This window comes from Aricia agestis, chromosome 12, assembly GCF_905147365.1.
Source record: "Aricia agestis chromosome 12, ilAriAges1.1, whole genome shotgun sequence".
Lineage (NCBI taxonomy): Eukaryota > Metazoa > Arthropoda > Insecta > Lepidoptera > Lycaenidae > Aricia > Aricia agestis.
The window spans coordinates 2895716-2919663 of NC_056417.1; the positions used below are offsets into that span (position 1 = coordinate 2895716).

Consider the following 23948-nt stretch of genomic DNA (forward strand, 5'->3'; position numbering starts at 1 on the left):
TTCTAGGCCCTTTATAATAAAATAAATTCCTGAATAATAAAATAAATAAAGAAATGAATATACACCCTTTAAGCAAATCAGGATGCAAACAAAAATTATTTGAATATCTACACAAACTCACGTATGAGGAGACGGAAAAACTGTTAATAACTATGAAATAACTAGTAAATTATTTAAATTAAATCCAAGTACATAATTTCTATTGTTAATTATTATTTTCCAATGGTTGTATTATTAATTTTATTTGTGATAATTGACAATATTTTATTTAAGTCCTTTATTTTGTAAAAGATGTTAAACTAATTTTTAAGTTGTAAACATATTTATTATTGTAGTAATATATTTTTAGAAAATTTATAATTATTAATATGATTTAAATAGGGTAGCTTACAGTTCGTTTGTAATTATAGAGTCTTGGAAAACTGAAGAGCACTGTGGTCTGAAGACACAGAAGAATTACATTAAGACGTGTACATTATATATCAAAATTATATTTTGTCAATTTTATACCTGTAAGTTATTTTATGAGCAATGTACTGTAATTAATTTTGATGATAAATAAATTATTATTATTATTATATTTATATTATTATATATTATATACTTATATTTAAGGTCATAAGCAGGTTACATAAATTATTTTTCTTTCTTTCTTTTAAAATATAGCCATTGTAAAATGGACAAAGACTCAAAACTCTAACCACCCTTGGAGTTATTTTCAACTGTTCACGTGTTTAATTTACACAACACTCACTAAGGCTTTACTAATATTAAAGGCGATATTAGGTTACGTAAATTATTATTTTTCTCTCGAAGAAATAAGATTCTTTCTTTCAATAACTAGGTAAGTCTTTGCTATTTATATTGATCAAGGCCTAAATTACTAAAATTCTCAAAACTTCTTTATGATTTGTGAAATATCTATTAAAACTTTCATAGCTTATGGCCGCCATGTACAAGTTAGGAGTTTGTACGTTTCAATGCGTTCCTAACACAAAATATAGAGGTAATGTTTGAGCAACAGTGAATTATGTTCTCAGTAAGTGTGTCACGCAGGTGTAGAGGTCACTGACCGATAATCTAGGAAAAAAAAACAAGACTGTCAGCCAGTAAAGTACCTTTAAAGGAGCTGATTTATAGAATATCCATCCATACTAATATTATAAGTGCGAAAATGTGTCTGCCTGTCTGTTACCTCTTAACACTTAAACCGCTGAACCCATTTTGTTGACTACTTACTTTGAAACCCGAGAAGGGACATAAGATACATTTTAACCCGAACAAATGTACGGTTGTAATGTCCTCTAAGTAATAAGGAAAATCGATGCAAGTAGTTGCACATGGACCATGGTGCTAATGGAAACCGCTCTGTCGCGCAGGTCGCATATAAAAATAAGCACTGGACTTGGATAGGCATTGACAGTTTTTCTAATGGCTAAAAATGCGTTTCTAGCGGAATTTCCTTCTAAATTAAAAAGTATAAGCAGTAAGCACATTGTTTACTATAAGCGGTGTACTTATTAAGTATGCAATAAAACCTCGACAGTCGGCGGGATGACCAGACGTTGAGTGTGCCTTGTTTTTGTGATCTTTGGATCGGAATAACGTGCAAAAAAACAGACAACACGTCATGGCCTCATGAGTGCGATATAAATATTTTTATTGGCCGTTTTCTCCAACCGCACCATAGCCTGATTGGCTCACAATCAGTCAAGAACGTCATTGGAAACAAAAACTCCTGCCAAAGAAACTTAGAATCTGGGTGTATTAGGAAGTGTCAGGTGTGCCTTGCAGATTGCGATCTTAGGTTGTTACGTTCACCAAAGTTCTTACTTCATAGTTCTGAATACAATATGTACATTGTACAAAGTACCTACAATCTACATAATATTATAATATGATACATCTGCGGCGAACTTATCACCAAAATTTTTTACATGGGCGTGGGCAGAACGTTATTGTCAGACATTATGATCAGAGACTTCAGAGAGTCAGGGGCTCATGAGTTAAGGTGACGCCTTGATAATTTGGCTGCAGCGATATCGATTTATCTCAACAATGACTAAAGCTAAGAAATTAAAGTTCATTGTCAGTATTCATGATGTCTTTATCTTTGAATTACCCATAGCATAACACGATTGGTCAACTTTTATAACACAGAATAATTAATCAAAAAGAACTTTATAAAAACAGGGATTATAATTTTGCCAACAGAGGAGAGTGATATAAGCTTCCAAAATTTGTACATAGATTAGTTCAAGCATACACTATATATAATTTGCCCATAGCTTATATGAAATATATTTATGGTTTTTAAATGACGCGACAAAAACCATTTTGTCGCTTACGCCCTTTCCATTTCGATCTAAAACATAATATCCAAAACGATTTTTTACTTTACGCTGCTATTTTAATTTTTAAGCCCTTTACTAAAAATAAAATAATATTTTTAGTAAGGGGCTTAAAAATTAAAATAATATAGTATTAGTCGTTGAACAATGGCCATATTGATCTCTTATGTGGGTCGCGTTTAACAGAATTTCTGCGAATCCTAAGATTGCCGGCGATCTGTGACTTTGTTCACGTACAACGAATACCGAGTCTTATTTCTCGGAAACCATAAACTTAATAAAAACGAGCCTTTGTTACTAACTTACGAGTAACCACAACATATTAACGTATTATTATTATTATTTATTATGGTCATAGTTCACCAAGTCCTAACTACTAATTACTGATTTTGGGGTGAAGCTGGAAGACCGCTATTTTTTGAGTCCCCAATTCACGGAATGCGTTTCTCTGCACTCAACTCCACTCAGCGCCATCTATACATGTCTTTACATAATATATTCCCTCGTATTTATGCGAGGAAACATCATTAGGAAACCGAACTTTTTATGACTATTGTATTCATTCATCAATAACTTGGATTTGCAATTATTGTTTAGCTGAGTAACAATGAGAAATAATATTATAGTAATTACTAATTAGTATGACATTAATGACTATTTTGCATATTATATCAACAATAATTTTACATAATGATTATAACTTGAATACCAAAACAAAAATTATGGGCTGACTAAAACTAAAATGATGATTTTAAAAAGTAAAAAAAAAAAAAACTTGTAGCATAGAATTTCTTATTTTATTATTTTTTGAATGGAAATCGTACTTAATTCCTTGTACCTAATACTGAACTTCAAAATGTTGTATCATCAACTTTCTTTTCGGAGAGTGTAAAATAATAACGGTAACTTCCGTACCTTACACACTAGTATGTTTAATTTATATTCATATTATTATTAAGTTGTCTTTCTAGTTTTCAAATTGACTACCATTGTTAATGATGGTGAGGGATCAATTCTCATACCTTCAATATTGATTTAATTCGGTTGTTTCGGACTTCCAATGATAGACGACTGGAATTCAAATGATATTGTAAGTTCGAAGACACGAGAATTGGAGCCCTGGCAACAATAGTGTTTAGGTGTTTACTACATACCTTTAACATCTGCAGGTGGGTGCCATTCAGGAACATTCGATAGGATCTCTTCCACCGCCTGCAAAAATATCATTATTTAGTAGAAATTACAAGCACTATCTCGTTTCCATGGGAAATGAGAATGTGTGGCTGGTCTGTGGTAGTGACTATAATAACGCGCCTGTTGGCTTATCTACAAGAAAACGACAGTTTTCGAAACGGGCCTAGCTCCCTTATAACTGTGATAGGCCTTGGGCGTGTGTCATCCCCCCCCCCCCCCCCCCCCCCCCTCTTCCTTCCTTCTGTGGAACAGCACGCCTACGTACGCACTTGTTACCAGTTGCACGTTACGATACGCACCTGTGTTGCAGCAACTCTTGTCTCCCAGGCGGGCGCGCGCAGGTGTCGCATGAGGCGCGCGAGCAGGCGGTGCAACTCCTCCGGGTGCGCGCGCTGCACCTCGCCTAGCTGCCGCGCCGCAGCCCGTCGCGTCGCCGCCCCCGACCCTGCCTCCAGCAGCACGAACAAGCGGTCGAGCCTACGATACAAGTTAAACGTTACGATACGATACATCGGAAACACCCTTTAAATACTTTAGATTGTAGATATACATATGTGCGCTTTATCAATATTCAAAATGTTGTCTTATATCACGCAGAAAATAAATAGGTAGGTTTCATTTCTACCTTCTGCTCAAATAGGGGCTTGTATGAGCTTCTTACGCTGGTTATTCTCGGCGGGCCAGGGTTAGATAAGTTCTGAGAGTGCCAGTCAGCAGCAGCAAAGGCTATTATTTTCAGAGGAATGCATTTTCAGTAAAACCTTGCTAATGCAGAAAACCTAGGACATAGCTGTAAATTAGCTATGACATCGAGGCAGTTTTAATGTTTACGTTAAAGCCATAGCTATCATAATATTAATTATTGAATACTTTATACTGTAATAAAATTAAGATATGTCGGTACTAGAAAACCTCAGCCTTGCGCTTTATACTAAGAAGTGGTAAGTAAGTTTGCATTCCGATCTTTTGCCATTAGTTCTTCAAGTTTTCAAATCAAATGACATTTTATCACAAAACATGACGAAATCACGTACAATCATCAGTACGACATGAAATAACTTTAAGAATGTTGGAAGAATACACAACTTACTTTATGTCTTTGGCATGACTATGAGTTATGCCAAAGACATAAAAGCTTTTCCAGTTTTTTTTATCGCATATCGTGTCGCATAATGTGGAAATGCTTCGATTCTGAAGGGAATGTACATGAAAATCGTGACTATCCCCAATGATTATTTGCCCTTTTTCAAGGAAACATTTTTATTACTTATTTTTTATTATCTTCTGAAGCCAAATTACAAGAAAACTATATTAATAAAGGATTCAAACGCCCATTCTTCTCTATATCTACATTACAATGAGGATTTTAAATTCGTGACATAATATTATGGTAGCTGTTTGAGACGATAATTATTGTTCCGAGACCCTATTTCTTCATAGCTCCGCCTTGTGGCAAATAGGTAGGAAAGTAGCGGGAAAATTTTAAAGGAGGCGGCGCTTCCTGTAAGTCTGTCCCCTGGCCGCAAATGAATTAATATCGGAAACCCTCATTGTACGAGTTCAAGAGTCAATATACAAATACTAGATGACGCCCGCAACTCTGGTGCGCCTAAAATATCTATCACGCAGGAACTGTACATTTTTCCGGGATAAAAAGTATCATAATATCTCAAATCCATGCCAAATTTCAGCAAAATCGGTTCAACGGTTTGGTCGTGAAGAGGTAGGAGACAGACAGACAGACAGACAGACGGACGGTCAGATACAGACACACTTTCGCATTTTAATATTAGTATAGTTTTTATTATTCGTAGATTAGTATGGATTAAGCCCGCTGTACACATTAGGCATTGACCCATCACCCAGCACAGGCAACGTGTACTCTACACCGAAAATCTCCCAACTTATCGCCAGGTAGGTAGCGTTGCCAGACGTCCCGATTTTGGCGGGACGTTTAGATTTTCAAATCGAAATTAAATGTCCCGGGACAGGCTCAGTCCCTCTTTCGGGGACAATACGAGTTACGACGTAGGTGCAGCGTGCTGACTGTTGAGAAAGAAAGGTGCGATATGCGTTATCAGTAATGAAGATAGTATGGGAGAGGGAGGGGTGGATTTTTTATGGCTACATAAAATAAATAAATACATTTAATATCACGTAAACGTATTCTACACACTGACCCAATGGCCCTAGACCAATGCGTTGGCCCAATGTGTATAGCGGGCTTTAGAGAGTACATACTTGAAGCTATTCAATAATCTTTATAACCACATGAATTTATATAAGAATCTTGAATTGCATATTTCAAAATAATTACAATAATTGTATTTTTCCTGTTATTGTAAATCTCCTTACCTCGAAGTCATTTTGATTCGTCCTCTGCTTTATCGGAATTCGCGTTATTTTCACCTGAAACAATGCGATATTACTTTACTTTTTACTATCTTAAAATGGTTTTATTTAAGGGGGCGACTAACCCTAAAATGTCGATTTTATTATTCATTTTTATACTTGAAAATAAGCTCCGAATTGTTTCATTTTCTAAAATTAGATACTACATTATATTTCCGAGAATTCATTCTGAGCAAAAACACGATAATATATTAAAATTTTCTCGATAGAAAAAAATCCCAAAGATGCATCTAATGATAGTAGGATTTGATCATATCTGCGTATTACATTATCATATTTCATTGATCCTATTTTACGTCATATGTGGTTTCAATAGCCAATGGAGAGCGCTAACGCTAAAGACACTTGACAGGTATTGACGTCAGGGTTACTAGATCTGAGAATTTAATTTGTCAAAAGACATCATCATTTTTAATATGGCTTGTTTTTTGTTATTTCAGCAAGATTATCCAAGTATATAATTTGAAAAATAATTACATTACATTATTTGAAACATATTAACGAACAAAAAATTAAAAACTCTTTTTTATATTAAATAGCTGGCAACACCTATTTCTATGACCGTATTGGATCCAATCTCTCAGCAAATGTCAAAAATCTATGATCAAGGAACAAATGAATCATATGTCTATATTACATTATCCAATATCATTGACTCAATGATCTCGGATCCAATATATATGATAATCTAATATCCCCCAAAGATGGGCGTGAGTGTGAAGAGAGAAGGACGATGTTTGATTTTTGGGGTTAGTCGCCCTCTTAAGTACAGTGTGAGTTGTGACTTGTGACAACACCGCCAATTATAGCCTTCGACAATCTATGTTTTAGTAGTCTATCATCATTTCTAAATAAATATAATATCTAAACGCCCAAAGATCGAAAACGCTCTAAAAATAGCTCACAACGCGTTGTGGTCGAAGAGCCAGCCCTGGCTGGCTCTTCGACCACAACGCGAATCAAAAGTCAGGACACGAATTTCGCTATTTGGTCTTTTTGTGATTGCCAGAACGCGTCGTGGCCGTTTTTGTTAGAGCGAAATTCGCGTTGTGGCTATTTGTACACAACGCGTTGTGACTCGTGAGCTATTTTTTCGGCTCACTGAGCGTTTTCGATCTTTGAGCGTAACATATCAACAGAAAATAGAACCTTTTTTGGGAGCCGGTTAAAAAAATCAAAGATCGATAATAACCATTAGCCAGTTGTTTTTGCTGTAACTACACAGCAAGTAACGATAGGCAAAGTAAACATAGGAGTAGCTGTTGTTTTTTGTCCATTAATTGATAGATAGGATAGCCTTTGGGTACTAACATTTACTCTACGTAAATGTTTGAGGTTGGCACACCTCAGTTTACCGTACCTATGACGTCAACAATACAACCCCTGTAAAGGTAGGGGGCACAAAGTGGCGAAACAACGCGTCACAACACTTCACTTACCATGCATAGTACTGGAGTGCCGTGTCGCTTAGTGCGGTTTTGCTCATACAATTTCATACAAAAATATAATCCATACTTACTAATATATATATAAAAATATAATCCATACTTACTAATAAATGCGAAAGCATAGTAAAAGGAGGGGAAGTAAGTTATCTTCATACAAAGGCAACGCGCGCGGCTTGTATGTGTGCGCCATAGTATCAATGCGTCGCCACGAACGGCACACAACAAAATCTCGGCCAGTTTAGCTTCGTGGGTACCGCCGAGATTTTGTTGTGTGCCGTACGGCGACTACGGCGTACGGCACACAACGGTACTATGGCGAAAGTGTGTCTGTCTGTCTGTTACCTCACCTCTTCGCACCTAAAGAGCTGAACCGATTTTGATGGATTTTGGTATAATAATAGCTCCCACACCGATTTCTGTGACGGTGGCCGGTTTCATTGAAACCAGGCCAGCTAAGCAGGAGTAATTTTATAGTGCCCAAGTGTGTGCGCAGTACACAAGAGCACTCTCTATTCTTTTACTCTCATAACCCAGTGCAGTGGGACGGAGGACCGACACGACCAGCGAGAGATCAGGCGCAGGACCGACTTTTTACATGCCCATCCGACGCATGGATCATCTTACTTGTCAGACAATCAGGTGATCATCCTGCATTGTCCTAACCAAACTTGGAAATAACATGTTTCCAACGCGGGAATCGAACCCACGACCTCCGAGTCAAGAGCCTCGCTCTAATACCACTAGACCACGGAGGCGCGGATTTTGATATGGAGATACTTTGAGTTACGGGAAAGGAAATAGGATACTTTTATCCCGGAAACATGTACGGATCCCGCGCGATAAACAAATTATTAGAGCAACGGAGCCGCATCATCTAGTTTCAAATAAGACCTTGCCTTCGCTGTAGCTTAGTTAACTAGGCTTGAGCGGTTTTACCCTAATAGAAATAACTTATAAGTAATAACCGTTCAGCGTTATTCTACCTTTGAGCTTCTATGTTAATTGTTTTTAATTTATATGTTACTAGGTGACGCCCGCAACTCCGTTGCGCCAAAACTAGTATATTGCGCGGGAACTGTACATTTTTTCGGAATAAAAAATATTCTATGTCCTTTCCTGGGACTCAAAGTATCTCAATACCAGTGCCGTAAACAGTCTTTTTTGCGCCCTGTGCGAGCTTCTACAACTGCGCCCTTGGTTTTTTAGATATTATATTACCCGAAGCAATGTATACATAGGTCTATTTTACTGGTGGAATCGTGCTCTAGGGGCGCAGCGGGAACTATTATCGGAAGCAAACCGAAAAAGTCTTGCCTGGTTTGGCCATTTTTGCGCCCCCCCAGTATCTACACCCTGTGCCTGGGCACTGGTGGCACCGCCTTATTTACGGCACTGCTCAATACCCAGCAAAATCGGTTCAGCGGTTTGGACGTGAAGAGGTAACAGACAGACCGACAGACAGACAGAGAGGAAGGCACAATTTCGCATTTATATAATATTAGTATGGATTGTTATAAAGCAAACCATAGGTAAATTAACTTTATCGGTTACCGTAGCGCGTAGTAATCCTAATTCTTAACACCTCCACAATCGATTATCATGACGTAAACTATTACTTTACGGCTTCTGATAAGCTTAGCTTAGAGATTGTATAGCAGACTCCATTTGGCGAAGTTGAAGTCTGAATTTTATGGGGTCACGAAAGGAGTACGAAGATTTTGGCCGACCTCCATTCGCTAAATGTGTTTTTTCGCGTTCACAAATATTTTCTTCAAAAATGGATAGCTAACATCAATACAAAGAAAAAATAATCATAGACAAAACCACGTAAAGAGTCACATTTCGAAGATATGAGCTGCTAAAGTTTTACCAATTAATTATATTGCAAATTTGGCAGCTCAAATCTTCGAAATGTGAAACCTTACGCGGTTTTGTCCAAGATTCTTTTTTGTTTGTATTGATGTTAGCTATCCATTTTTGAAAAAAATATTCGTGAACGCGAAAAAACACATTCAGCGGACAGTAGGTCGGCCCAGGCTCCATACAAAAATCTTCATACCCCTTTGGGAACGTCACGAGATTTTGGGGGCGATCACGAGATTTGCGGGATGTTGGCGAGATTTTGGGGTGGCATCACGAGAAAAATTTTCGGACGTCAGAAGATTTTGGCGACATCACAAGATTTTGGTTGCGTCACGAGATTTGGGGGATGTTGGCGAGATTTTGGGGGCGTCACGAGATTTTGGCGGATGTCAGGAGATTTTGGCGGACGTCAGGAGATTTTGGTGACGTCACAAAATTTTGCGGGCCTCACGAGATTTTTGAGGTGCTCAAGAGATTTTGGGAAAGGTTACGAGATTTTGGGAGGGTCACGGTTCGCACATTAGGCACAATATCTGTGTCGATATGCATGTAGTAATTATCTAGATTGGAATTTCTGGTACCCGTTACACAAGTCCTGACTGACTGTGTGAAGCGTCCATAGATATTATTATTATTGCATAATATTTTCACCAGTCTCACTGGCAGCATTCAAAACATTTTTTTTTACATTATTTTAAGTAAACATTGCGATTTAAAGTAATCATTACAACTTTTTTGAAAATGGTAAAGGGTTATAATTTTTGCAAGTGACATCACAAAACTAACTGTTTGAAAAACAATGGTATTTCCCATTAAACCTGTTTACTCTTATTCTGTCTGCATACAGAGTTCTCTTAGACTTTATAATGTGACCTGATCAGTAAAATGTTTGTTAATCAAGGTCCCACAAAAGACAAGTCGAAGGACAATGTATTTAAATTAGGTAGGCAATGTGAAACAGAGGACATAGTGTAAACATTCTAGGAATGGATCTTGTAAGCAAAATTCAAGACAAAGTCAATGAATGATTTAGTTGTTAAATGAATACATGTTTTTTTAGAAAAACTTAATTACTTAAATAAAGGCAATTTTATGTACTATCAGAGAAGTTGATTCATAAGCAGATACCGGACTTACGTTTTGTTGTCGTCTACATAAGTCAAACCCAGCCAACAAACAGATCATGACTAACATTGAATGGATGTCACCACAGAAATAAATCAGAACGGCTAAGTGGGTGGAGTACGCGTGTTTTAATCTTGCACAAGTGAGCAAGATTTGTTGAACGTTCAATTAGTCAGCGCGCACATCTCGACTTGATTACACCGGAGTGGTTGTGCAAAAATGCCTCATTGTGCAGTGTCTAATTGTAAAAACAGAAGTACGAAAGTGAAAATCGGTCAAAAGGAGGTATTTCCTTCCAGGGGTAAGTTATTTGTTCTACTAAATGCAAAGCAAAAATTGACACGAGCGATTCCTTAGCAACGCACGCGCGTCGCCGTTCTATCTTGATTTATTTCTGTGGATGTAACACTTCCAAATGATGTTGGTCTGCCATCTATGAATCAACTTCTCTGATAGTACATAGATTCATAGGACCTAATGGGTCCAGCGGTCATCCATGCAAGCTCTATTGGGCTCTTATCTTCCTTTCATACCAAGATCTAAAATGAATTCTGTTATTACCAATTTAGCTTTACATACAATATTAAATAAAATATAAAAATAACTAGATGTTTTTCATAACTTTGATTGCGTGAAAATTTACAATATTACACGGGAACCATCTATTTCTTGTGATGTCAACTAGGTATGCATGATAATTATTAAGTCTACCCATCAATCACCAAGCGGCAGCCGGCTGCCGCATAATAATTGAAAATTTATTGTGTCTGTGATACTCACGATGGAGGATTTTATCTTAATCGTAAAGGTATGAAGTTAAAAATGAAGTGTAAATAAGTTGTTTCCTAATAAATATAGATGTAATATATAACATTCTCACTCTGTTAGACAGACACACATTAATATTTATTATGTTATATGCTTCAGAACAAGAATATAATTTTTTTATACATTTCCAAATTCAAGTTTAGTCGGTAACGCAATCTCTGTATCTGTGTGCCTCTTGTAATCTTGTTCTGAATAAAGGCTAATAATAAACTAGTATGGTTCATATTACTATTTTATGGTTATATGTATAGTTCATACACATTATGGTATTACTGGAGCTGACTTGGTCAGTGAGGTTTGAGTTACCTTGGCTTAAATAAAAAGGAGATAAAGCATCCAACATCTTGTGAGAGCAATCATCAATCATGATAAAATCTGAGACAGCCTATAGCACCGACATGTAAGATATGGCATATTATTTAAAACTAATGTTTAGATTTATTTTGTTTGTAACAGAACTTATAGGCTAATCAAATAAGTATATACTATATCGTCGCTGCGCGTGCGATACCGCGTATGAGCAGTTGGTAAATACCGCGTATCTGCTTTTTGATGATTTTACAGGAGGAAGAAAAAACTGAATATCTCAGCTATTTTGACTCCTATTACCAACTGAACTTAACAGGTAGTTCTTTGTACTTTCCTTTAGTGGTTAGTAACGTAAATTTGTTCACAATTGGCTTAGGTTTTGTATAAAGTCAAGTCAAAAACACTTACGCGTTTTTGTATTAAGTAGTTACAAAATAAGTAGGCTTAATATTAAAGATACGCGGTTTTGAAATCCAACAATTAAGTAAAAGGTTGCATTTTTTTATTAGAAAAATCAAATGCAAAAATAATAACAATATTATCTATTCTTAATTTTTAACTGATATCCCAATTTTTCATAGAATTTTGACTTTATCTGACAAGGATCATAATAATCGTTTAAAATAAAAAAAACATATATTGATATATTACATACTGAAGCCCTGCTCTTCCATGAACCTGAAGAAAAGCGCCCCCACCCGGAGCACTTATTATCAGAGGGTCGAAGGTCAAAATGAGTCCGACGCTTAAATGTAGTGACCACAGCAGCTATACTCTCCAGAGTATAGCCGCCAGAATCCAGTTTGTCGGAGCTTAGCCCTGTACGGTGGTTCAATATAGGCAGATTCCGTTACTAATTTCGTAGTATTGAGGCGGTCATTAGCCGGGCGGCAGCTACTCTTCGCAATGTAGCGTAGCGGGAGATCCATCGTGACAGCTGGTTACGAAGGTCTTCGCCAAGTTGCTCATCCTCGTTCCAGAGAGGACGTCAGGGCCTGCAGTAGGAGTTCCGGAGGGTTTAAAGGCATGTAAAAGCAGCCACAAGGCATACGATCGTTAGGCCATAGAGTAACAAAGATAATGAGCTATTCTCAGTTCCGCATCGGGAGTGGGGAGGCATCATTATAAAAACCTCCAAATTTCAATATAATTGGGGCTCTGGGTGAGGCTGGAAACCTACCCGGCTTAGCTGGTCCCGACGCCGAAGGGAACTCTACAATTTACCGAAGCGTTTCCTTACTTTGGTGGTAGTCTGCTCCCTTTTGGAGAAGACCGTCCGGTCGTAGAGGGAGCCCTGTGTTTGACAAACCCAGAACATCCCTCCGTAAACGGCTAAAGGAAAATCGGTGAGGTTGGAACCTACCCGGCTTTGCTAGTCTCGACGTCGAAGGGAACTCTTCAATTTGCCAAAGCTTTCTCTTACTGTGATGGTAGTGTGCTCCCTTTTGAAGAAGACCGTCCGGTCGTGGAGGGAGCCCCTGTGTTTGAGAAATCCAGAACATCCCTCCGTATATGGCCAAAGGCAAATCGCAGGTGGTTTTAGTGGGTAGGGTTAGCACAACTAGTCGCCCATATCCCCGAAGTGCTTTAGCTTAACTGAGCTACTTCCCCAACCTGGTGATCATATTATTTGTGGCGATTGGTTGCCGCTTGTATTTTTAAGGTGAAGATATAATGATCACGTCATGTAACCTTCCTTCATCTTCAAAGCAATAAAAATGGTGGTAAATTAATTGAAACATTCTAGCATGAATATAATACATATTATGAACAATATTAAACAATCTCAGAAAAATAGTAAAATAGTTTATCTCAGAAAAATAGTTATTTCTGGGAGCACTTCACTATTTTTGATATATTTTTCTTGCTGCTGTAGTAAATACGCGGAATTGCTTCTAACTTCCGGCCGCCTACTGTTCCGCAGTATTGTTTCAATGGCAAAATGTATGTTTCTAATTAGATAATTTAAATTCTGTGAAGCCTAATATAAGCCAATATGCGTTTCGAATCGGCTGACACAATATCTCAATTTTGCGCATTTTGCTGTTACGTGGTATTTACCAACTGCTCATACGCGGTATCGCACGCGCAGCGACGATATATCTCTCTAGTACATAGACAAGAAGAGGGATATTATATAACATTGTGAAGGTTCCACACGCCTTTCTTTTAGGGGAAAAAGATATAAACCTATTCTAAAGCCTCAAAATTTTATATATTTTTTTAAACTCAAGCCGTTTTAAGTCAGCAGTTTAATTAAACAGATTTGTGTTAAAGAGCAAAATATGTAACTGTAATAGCACACTGCCAGGGCAAATGTGCCATATATCATGGTCTAATATTACATCTTTTCCAAAAGTAAATTGAATAGAAATAGTTTGCTGTATTTTTTGGTCAAGTAGTAAAGTATTTACATAAAAGTATTTTTACTTTACCATGGACCATTATTGACTATTATAAGTTATATTACATGATTTAGTTATCTTATTTTATAACATAATAATAAATACTATGTAGTGTACACTTTCTCTCTACTCGAGGGGCAATTATTGATTATTATTAACATTTCTCAAGTTCATTTTCCTGTTTTGGTTTCCGGTCATTCGAAGCAATCAGGTCAAGCCTCATTTCAGTACTAATAATAATTTACTCATAGATTAACTAATAGAAGAAATGTTAGTATAGAGAAACATCTTATTTTCACTTTCATTGAAATGCTGATTAATCATGTCAACTATTTTAATCAAGGATATAGAGCCAGTAATTCAATTGACTGTCAGACTGCATTAGCAATCATAATGCCATCAATATGAAATAGTGTGACCTACACACTTGACCTGGCAAAATATCTCCTTTATTTGGCTCACTTGATCGTTTGAACGACGACTAACCAAAGCGATGATAATTCACGCTATAAAATAATCAGAACACAATACTTATTTGATATGAAAAATATATCGATCGAATCTGTTACGTGAATATTCCAACGTGACTGTTTACTCGTTTCATAAGTGGTACATAGTAAAAGTCTCCACTAATACGCATAGAAAAGTAGAAATAATATAACGGTACGTGTAATTTGAGCCGTTTACGTATGTTAGCATATGGCTAGGATGCCCGACGTATTGATTACCACAATTAGTACATTATACGCAACCAAAGTCGCTTAAGCGAGAAATCCTATTAGATAACTCGAAAGTCATACGTATATTGCACTAATTAACACGTAGCGACAACCCAATTTACTCTTATGGTTTACTATAATAAACATCTATAAAATCTGGATATAAACCTGCCCGATTTTTAATGAAATATATGCACGCAACCAACCTCGTCCAACGAAATGTATCACGTCACAGCACCTATATTTCTCCATAATTTAGCATTCTCAAATTCACAAATGATAACATTTTCGTCAAAATGCACAAACAAAAAAAACCAACGTGACGAGAGGAAGCGCATTGTTCAAGCTTCAAATTTATACTGACAGCCATGCTGCTGATGAGTCCGTCTTTATTGTGCACTTGTGCGCTGATTGGAAGAACGTGCGCGCTGAAAAAAAATGTAATCGCAGATTTCGACCAATCATGTTGGAGTATTTTGAAAATTATGGCATTGCGCCAAGTTTCGCCTAGTTTTTGACGTAGCGTACTGCGTACCGTATTGCTTCATTGACTTTTATAGAATGGACTCGACACAATGGTCTCTAACAAATCAAAATACTGTGGCCGGTCCGCCATTTTATGTTCCGGTTCTCCGAGGTACATAAACTGTCAAAACTCAAAGTGTCGTATTATAGGGATGTCGAAATTGAAAGAAAACATCGATATATCGATACATCAATATTTGAAAAAATATCAATATCGGTCTCGATATATCGCAAAAAAAATGTCGATATATCGGTCAAATTTTTCGACCAATTTGCTTTTTTTAAATTGATTTATAGACCGTCAAAAAAGTGAAGAAATTTAAAGAAAATTGTCCTTGGATCGGTGTGTTTATATTTTCACTATTTTTTTTGTTATTTTACCGATGGCTTGACTTCGTATGTGCTATTTTAGTTAATGATTAGACAATAAATGAGATTTGTGATAGAATAGAATATAACATGGCTTGATTTAAATACTTAAAACAAAATAAATTTAATATTTAAGGGAGCCCCAAAATAAACGCGATATTTTGCTATTTTTTGCTCGATATCTATAATGGCAAAAGATAGGCACTTGAAATGTTCACAAAATACTAAGTTGCATGCATACTTTAATAATAATAATAATTGATGGTAAAATTAAAACAGACTGTAAACCCTTCGCGCGCGAGTACAACTCGTATTTGACCGATTTTTTTGTAATTTTTGGCCGATATCAATATTTGACAATTTATAATGACAACTTAAATAATTAATTAATAAACTTAAAATAAATTAAATAGTTTTATTAAAATTAAGGAGGCTCCTATATAAAAAAAAACCATATTTGTCTATTTTGTCTCTATGTACTATAATACATAATATACAACATCTATGGACGCTTCACACCACGTCAGTCTGGCCCCGTGCTAAGTACCTGAAGGACTTGTGTTTCGGGTACCAGACAACGAAATATATGTATAGTATAAAATATTTAATACTTTTATACTATACATATATTTAAGATTTTTATTATATTATACACATATTTATTACACACCCATGACCCAGGAACTTTGAAAACTTTTTGTTCCGTCGGCGGGATTCGAACCCGCGACTCCCGGCTTGAGCTACCGACAGTCCACCCACTGAGCCACAGAGGTCGTCACATATAGAGACAAAATAGGCAAAAATGATTTTTTTTATATAATTTAAAAAAATCATTTTTGATATCAATATAATATATAATATAACAGGACCCTCACTTTTAACATCTTAGTTTATCGATATCCTCGACAAATATCAACCGACTGTCCCGTATAGACCGCCATGTTTAGTTCTTGGCAATATGGCGCCGGCCACACTTTTTTGTAGTTACGTCACTTCCATCTGTTTCCTTATTCATTGGTATGCTTTCAGATGTTACTACTTAGTACTTACTAAGTTTTATGTCGGCTGTACACTCTCGCCGAGAGCTCTCGGGCGAGAGTCTCGTGCGAGAGCCCCTTGCCCGAGTGCGATCATGTACATTCTCGCTTAGTTCAATCGCAGTTATGAACTCAGAGAAGATGGACCATTATTTTTCTCTATGCATCGAAAGATATCATTGTAATCCAAAGATCTTTAATCAAATTTTATTTTATTTCTCACAGATAATAACTGATAATAACGTTTATTATTGTTATTTTTCTGTTCTGCACTGTCTAGCGGCGCGACTAGTAGTGAAAAACGCTAGAGTGTACAGTAATGCGCTCGCTTTCCTCGCGAGACCCTTCGTCTCGGGCGCAAAATACCGACACCGGACCGAGAGGGTCCGAGACAGGCGAGCGCACCCATTTACACTCTCGCACTCGGGCCGCCTCGCTGTGTCTCGGCGAGAATGTACAACCGACATAAAATTTAAATAGTTCTGTAATCTGTGCATAGTTTCAGCAACACAAAATCTAAATCTAATGAAAATGATTATGAAACTTGAAAGCTGCTGCAGTTGAATAATTTAATTATAAAACATCTACAGTTTGGTAAAACAATCAATAAGAGAAACATCTTATTATGTTTTTTCAGTTATATTGGTTTACAAATTTTTAAATAAGTGTTTAGTAAAACAAAGTTCTGAAATTCTGAACATATATTTTGTTATAATAAAATTATACAAAAGGGACCTGATTGACGAGGAGTGCCCGATGCCGAGTGACGAGTCACGACTCACGACTCGCGAATGAGCACTGAGCCGTGACTCCGTGAGGACAATCTCGTTTTGACATTTGGCAAATGACTGAGGAACTTGTGAAAAGAAGTAGAAGAAGCAAAGCATGTTTTGAGGTTGCTTTACAATTTTACTATAGTAGCGATTAGCGAAAAATAAATTAAAAATTAATTGAATGTTTAATTGATTGTATACAAATATACTTGTCGTTTGTAGAAACTATGGCCAAGAAGCGCAATAAAAACGCAGACCGGAAGAAAAAAGTTAATTTGGTTTTTGACGAAGCTAAAAGAAAGTGAGTAGGTATAATATTATTGTTGAATTAGAATATTGTTTTCCTAAAATGTTATCGCTGTTTAGGAGGTGTATATAAGACAGATAAGTTAAAATAATTTATTCACTTATTTACTTTTCCAGAGACTTTTTATGTGGTTTTCGGAAAAGGAAATTGGAACGTAAGAAGAAGGCCCAAGAAGAGATTCAAAGACTATTGAAAGAAGAGAAAAGACGAATAAAACAAGAGGTAATTGTAACATAATATCGTTCAACTGTAAATTAAAAAAAAAGTAGTGCCCCGTTTCCTCCAGCCCAACCCAAAATTCATCAAAATCGATTGAACAGTATACGCGCAGATCACAGAAATATATTGTGCCGTAACCGTACATATTTTTGGGATAAAATGTATCCTATGTCCTTCCCTGGGACTCAAAGTATCTCGATAACAAATTTCAGCAAAATCGGTCCAGCCATTTATGCGTGATGTCGTGATGTTGTGAACAAGGGATATTTGGATTAATTTTTATTTATACAGATTATTATATTTATCAAATGTTTTTATTATTTTACAGAATAAAGAATCATATAAGAAACTTGTAGTATCCAGTAGACCTCTTCCTGATATTGAACAATTGCTTCAAGAAGAGTATGAAGATGAGGATGTAAATGTTAAAATTTTAGAACTATCATCTGACACTTTACAAAAGAAAGATATTGTCATTGGTGAAAATAGACCGAGGGAACCCAAAAAACCTAAAGAAAACAAATCACCCAAACAAAATGGTCTTCCAAAGGAGGTCCCTGGAATGGAAATCAATGAGGAATCTAGTAATGAACAAAGTGAGTCAGAGAATGAAAGTGATGATGGTAAACTTAAAACTAAAAAAGAAGTAAAGAAATTACTTAAGCACCAAGCCACAAAAAAGTTACAGAAGAGTAAAGTATTTCAAATGAAGTCCAAACTAGATAGAATACAGCATAAGAAATCACAAAAGAAGAAGGCTAAAACACAAGAAAAGAAAGAGAAATCTAAGAAAAAAAATCATAGAAAGAAACATAAATGATACTTATCTTACATAATCAAGATTTATTACCATAAAGGAAACTTAAAAATGATAAAAATATTTTTTTTAAAAACTTAATAGTAAACCTCACTTCTTTTTCTTTGATTTCTTTGTATCATTTTTTTCAGCTGTTTGGGTTTTTACCCTTGGTGATTTTCTCTTGGCTGGTAATGGCTTTTCTACAAATTCTTCAGAACTGGAAACATTTCCAGAATCTAATACTCGACTGTCACTTTTGTCTGGAAAGCTTTTGGTGTCTTCACTTACATCAACATCGGTAACAATAATTTTACATTTTGTACTTGTCTTCTTTTCTGTCCTACCAATTATGGTTTCTTGATTTTCTTTACTTTGCTTCTCATCATTTTCCTGTTGTTTTACATTCTTTATTTTTGGACTTTTTTGCTTGGAAATCTTTTCTAAATCTAGCTTTACAATTTTTACATCATTTTCTTTTTCCTCTTTAATTTTTATGGGTGTTTTGCTTGGAGATTTTTTGTGGGGTGATTTTCGTCCAAGACCACTAGATGGACAAATATCTCTGTTTAAACACTCGTGACACATGGGTCCTACTGGCAGACAGATGGTCTGCCCGAAGCCTACCATTAGGTGATTGACTTCACTCCATAATTCAAAAGGAAGCCATGATTCCAAACTCTTTCTTGTGTCTTCCGGCGTGGGTGTAGGTTTCTTAACCCAACCAATCCTGTTGCTTATTCTATGGACGTGTGTGTCCACACCTAAAATAAGATAGATATTTAAGTATTACTGTTGTCACAACATCTGCAGGGCTACCATAACAACAGTAGACATGGGAAAGAATCGATATATTGATAGATTTTATCGACAAAATGGCGAATTTCCATTGTCGGTCTCTTTGTCTATTCTTCCATAGAAAGAAACCGGTTCTATGGTGACCATGCCTGCTGCTGGTTGGTGAACAGTGACATGGTCACAGTGTAATAACATCTGCTATAAGGTATAGTTATACTATACAAGCTGTGAAATGGATTCCGAAATTCTAACTGTATAGTGTCGTATTTACCGATTCCTGTCACTTTATTCCATGCAACTTTCATACAAATATGTGCCATTTTGGGTCCAACTCCTGTGAGTTTGCACATCTTTTCAACTGTATCGGGGATATCACTGTCATATTGATCTTTGAGTGTTTGAGTTGTCTTCTTTATGTACTTGACTTTAGTCTGTAACACAGCAATAGCATTACCAATATTACAATAATTAACTACTTAACATAGACATCTAGCCAAAATCCTCTAAAGCAGGGGTTCCCAAACTGCGCCGCGGCGCCCTGGTGCGCCGCAAAAGGCAAGAGGGGCGCCGTGAGATGATCCTCCATCATTATCCGTAACCACAGATATTATAATATGAGTTATACAAAGCAGGCAGATGATTAATTAATATTTGTTTAAGTATTATTATTTACTTGTTTAACCTAACTATAATCATTTAAAGGTGTTTATTTATGTACTTATTTTTTTTATACACAAACGAGACAAAATATTGAGACGTGTAAGTGCATGCTGAAAAAGATTGGGAACCCCTGCTCTAAAGAAAATTTGCAGATAATATATTTATGAAGATTGCTTCTCTAGTTTTTTATGTTTCTGGTTCTTATTTATAAAACAAAGCATTTGCTTTGTAAGCTAGTTTGAAAACTGAAGAGATGAATAAATAAATTACCTTCCAGAATCCAACAGGATATATGAGTTTGCCAAGGTCTTCATCTGTCATGCTCAAAATGTTATCAACAGTCAGTCCTCTGGCTCGGAGCCGTTCCATAGCACCAAATGTGACTTGATCTTTAGTCTGGCTCGATAGCATTAGGGATATCAGACTTTGATATCTCATTACCTGAGAAAAAATAATTTCCTACTGATTTAATAATATAACTAACCCTAGGTAGGCCAGTAGTTCTCTGTACAACTTCATTTTGATTGTAATGTAAATAAACCTTAACCCATTAATCCCCAAGCGACAGCCGGCAGCTGCATAACAATTGAAAGAATATTGTGTCTGCGATACCCATGAATCACGATAGAGGTGTTATGGGTGGCTAGAATCAAGACCTATCGCATCATTAAACTGAGATTATTTGTTTACATTTAGATCAAAAATTTAGATCAAAATGAACCAAAATAAAGTAGGTATAAGTACTACTTTTCAACAACATTTTAAATTGTTATTGGTGCCTGAGTCCTGACAAAAGCTATGTAAATAAAAATAAATTTAATGCAAAGTGTACCTTTGGTGGAGCCTCATTGTCCATAGACATGTGGCATCCCATAGAGTCCACTGGAGCATCATTGTTTGCTCTCATTATTCTCAAATTCACCAAGAAATCTTTCCAATTAGGAGGCTCCCAAAGACCCTGCTGGGTCTGAAATAAAAAGTGTTAAATTAAATCGATCTTTGACATAAATACACGTAAATATTTTATGTAACAAAAGTATACAAAATAGAAATGAAAATATACCTGGGTATCCTTACGATCTAATTCAAACTCAATTTTTATGGGCTTCTTTTCAAATTTGAACTTGTCTAAGCTGAATCGATTGCTGTCAGGTTTATCCTCAACATTATCACTAACTTCTGTTTTAATATCTATCAATTTATTTTGTTTTTCCTTTTCTTTCTTGAAAGATGTTTTTGGTTTGTTTCGGGACATGTTTATAATGAAATTAAAATAGGTACTTGCTGTAAAAATGTTTATGACTTTCAACGCTTTCAGTTGTGTAAACTGAAAGCGTTGAATTGAATAACTAATTAACTATTATACCTACTAATTATTTATCCCTATCCCTAAAAATATTTTAATTTGTTTAAAAGTTTACTTCTTTCTTTGTTTTGTTATTTTGTTCATTTCGACCTGTTTTCGATTTTCGAAACATAGTTTGTTATTTGAATTAACTTTTTAAAACTTCTTCTACTTCTTTTTTTTTATATAATGGCACTTCGGCTATAACCATGGCCAGTGTCGAGTATAAATTCTACTTCTTTTATGATTCAAAATATGGACAATACATAAACTTACGACAGTATATTATAAGTTTATGGGACAATAGGCTATAGGGCTATGGACTATGGCATAGACTTAATATATACTGTCGTATAGCATTATAGGTTTATGGGACTATGGAGTGTAGATTGGAGGAGAACATTATAGCCGTGTTCGTTACATTTTTTCGCAGTTTGGCAGCTGACTGTCAACTTCATAATTGAGTGTCATGTTCAATAAAATCCTAACCATTGAGGTATTCCTATAGCCCGTCAAAAAAGTCACGACATTAATAGAGTCGCCACTTGTTTCCGGCCTTTTATGGCCACACTGTATCCAGTCACTATAAAAGATTTTGATACTTTATATTAAATAAAAAAACACGTTGTAAATATAATTTATATAATATATTATGTCGTTAAGAAAATTTGAAATAATTATGATGTAGTTGTAGTGTGTGTTTAATTTACGACATTACAACTTACAAGAAACAATCTAATCTATGTAAAATATTATAATCTTTGTATATGTCAAAGTCTGTCTCTGTCAAGAAAGTGAAGAAATTAAAAAGTGGCATCATCCCTTTCAAATCAATCTAAGAAAAACCGGCCAAGTGCGAGTTGGACTCGCCTATGAAGGGTTCCGCAGCAGCAATAAGGTATATTTCTATGAAATTAAGAGGTTTTTGATTTATTTTCATATTTCAGTTATTTTAATGGAAGTTAAATTAAGGTTTACCATTTATGATGTATAAAAAAACTACTCGCTAAATCTCGTTCTAACCAATTTTCGTTGGTAGTTTTTGTAGTAATGTACATCATATATTTTTTAGACTTATCATGCCCTTACATTTTTTAAAGACCTATTCATAGATACCCCACACGCATAGGTTAGATGATTTTTTTTTGTTTCAGTTGTATAATATATATACAACTGAAACAAAAAAAAATCACAATTTAGTATTATGGGCGGGAACGTTAAGGAGAAGTTTTGAATAGGAACGGAGCTGTTTTCTATCGTAATTCATAATTACGATAGAAAATTACGATAGAGAACACAAAATTGTTTTTTAAATAAGTAGGGTAATGGGGATCAAATAAAATGTTATAGAGTAAGGAGAGTACACGGAAATCACGGCGATATCGGATTGGGAGCCACATAAGCTTGATGCGGTATTCGGTGATATGGTCATATTTTCGTAAACCAAAAATAAACCTCAATGAAAGATTTTGTAGTCGCTCGAGCTTATTTAGTTGATCCTCAGTTAAATTTATAAAACAAGCATCGGCATAATCTAGCACGGAAAGGAACAAAGACTGTGCTAAGACTACTTTAGTTCGTGTAGGAAGAACATATCGAAGACGTTTTAAGGAATGCAAAATTGAAAATATTTTCCTACTGATTTCTTGAAGTTGTGGCCTCCAAGTTAAGTTGTCATCGAAAGACAAACCGAGATTTTTTACAACTTTACTAAATGGGATTGTAGTACCATTGATGAGGACGGGAGGTAAGGAGTTACAGTCAATCCTGGAGACCAGCCCCGGACTGCCAATTAATATTAACTGTGTTTTTGTGGGATTTATAACAAGGCCGTGATTCTTGCTCCATTCACAGATCGTCAACAGATCGTTATTTAATTTACCAATAGCTGAATGAAGGCCGTCTAATTCTGACTGGATGTATACTTGCAGATCGTCAGCATACAAGTGATAAGAAGATGTAATTGAGGTTATAATAGCGTTGAGAAATAGAGAAAATAAAAGCGGTGACAATACTCCTCCCTGTGGTACGCCGGCAAGTATATTACTCCAATTAGTTCATGATATCGATTAACTATAGTTCAAGTGATGAGAATCCGTAAACACACGTAAAAAGCTATGCAATTTTTATAGCCAAATTATTAATTGATTTGACATTTTTAACACTAATGCCATAAATAGCACGAATAAGGGATTAACACTTTTATTACATGAAAAATGCAGACCGACTCCTTTGTTATGTCCTTCTAAGTAGGACATAACATTACACGCTTTTGACACTTATACACCGATATAAGGCTCTCTCCAGTCTATAGTACATCAATGATGGGCACCTTAATCAATGAATAAGGAAACAGATGAAAGCGACATAACTACAAAAAAGTGTGGCCGGCGCCATATTGCCAAGAACTAAACATGGCGGTCTATAGTGATGGGACACTTGGTTGATATTTGTTGCGGATATCG

At 35.9% G+C, this 23948-nt stretch overlaps 3 protein-coding genes across 4 annotated transcripts in view; 1 reads left to right on the plus strand and 2 right to left on the minus strand.

The window, feature by feature from the left end:
* Nucleotides 1-15027, minus strand: part of LOC121732560 (TATA-binding protein-associated factor 172) — a 42111-nt gene extending 27084 nt beyond the window's left edge. Inside the window, exons 1-4 of the mRNA XM_042122481.1 lie at nucleotides 14861-15027; nucleotides 5901-5954; nucleotides 3845-4022; nucleotides 3506-3563 (exon numbers count right to left, since the gene is read on the minus strand). Coding sequence (XP_041978415.1) covers nucleotides 3506-3563; nucleotides 3845-4022; nucleotides 5901-5911 — 247 coding nt within the window. The 5' untranslated portion in view covers nucleotides 5912-5954; nucleotides 14861-15027. The remainder of the gene's footprint in view (nucleotides 1-3505; nucleotides 3564-3844; nucleotides 4023-5900; nucleotides 5955-14860) is intronic.
* A 2434-nt stretch (nucleotides 15028-17461) lies between these two features.
* LOC121732532 (nucleolar protein 12) lies at nucleotides 17462-18809 on the plus strand. Its single transcript, XM_042122447.1, has 3 exons — nucleotides 17462-17659; nucleotides 17782-17887; nucleotides 18213-18809. The coding sequence occupies exons 1-3, from the start codon at nucleotides 17586-17588 to the stop codon at nucleotides 18702-18704; spliced, it is 672 nt and encodes a 223-aa protein (XP_041978381.1). The 5' UTR covers nucleotides 17462-17585; the 3' UTR covers nucleotides 18705-18809.
* On the minus strand, nucleotides 18736-21558 carry LOC121732531 (endonuclease III-like protein 1). 2 transcript variants are annotated; one of them, XM_042122446.1, is made up of 6 exons: nucleotides 21509-21558; nucleotides 21202-21422; nucleotides 20971-21105; nucleotides 20409-20579; nucleotides 19750-19909; nucleotides 18736-19444 (listed from the first exon to the last, which is right to left on the minus strand). In XM_042122446.1, the coding sequence occupies exons 2-6, from the start codon at nucleotides 21391-21393 to the stop codon at nucleotides 18792-18794; spliced, it is 1311 nt and encodes a 436-aa protein (XP_041978380.1). In that variant the 5' UTR covers nucleotides 21394-21422; nucleotides 21509-21558; the 3' UTR covers nucleotides 18736-18791. The 2 variants fall into 2 exon arrangements, with proteins under 2 accessions (XP_041978380.1, XP_041978379.1); XM_042122445.1 differs by having other exon boundaries at nucleotides 21202-21558.
* Nucleotides 21559-23948: the final 2390 nt, after the last annotated feature.

Bases quoted from the DNA above. Each gene is read 5' to 3' on its own strand.
- LOC121732531 (XM_042122446.1), bottom strand. From the start codon at position 21,393: ATGTCCCGAAACAAACCAAAAACATCTTTCAAGAAAGAAAAGGAAAAA. The intron at 19,910-20,408 runs GTAATTTATTTA...GCTGTGTTACAG, and splicing joins ATCCTGTTGGATTCTGGAAG to ACTAAAGTCAAGTACATAAA. The intron at 19,445-19,749 runs GTAAATACGACA...ATCTTATTTTAG, and splicing joins GAATAAAGTGACAGGAATCG to GTGTGGACACACACGTCCAT.
- LOC121732532 (XM_042122447.1), top strand. From the start codon at position 17,586: ATGGCCAAGAAGCGCAATAAAAACGCAGACCGGAAGAAAAAAGTTAAT. The intron at 17,660-17,781 runs GTGAGTAGGTAT...TTACTTTTCCAG, and splicing joins TTTGACGAAGCTAAAAGAAA to AGACTTTTTATGTGGTTTTC. The intron at 17,888-18,212 runs GTAATTGTAACA...ATTATTTTACAG, and splicing joins AAAGACGAATAAAACAAGAG to AATAAAGAATCATATAAGAA.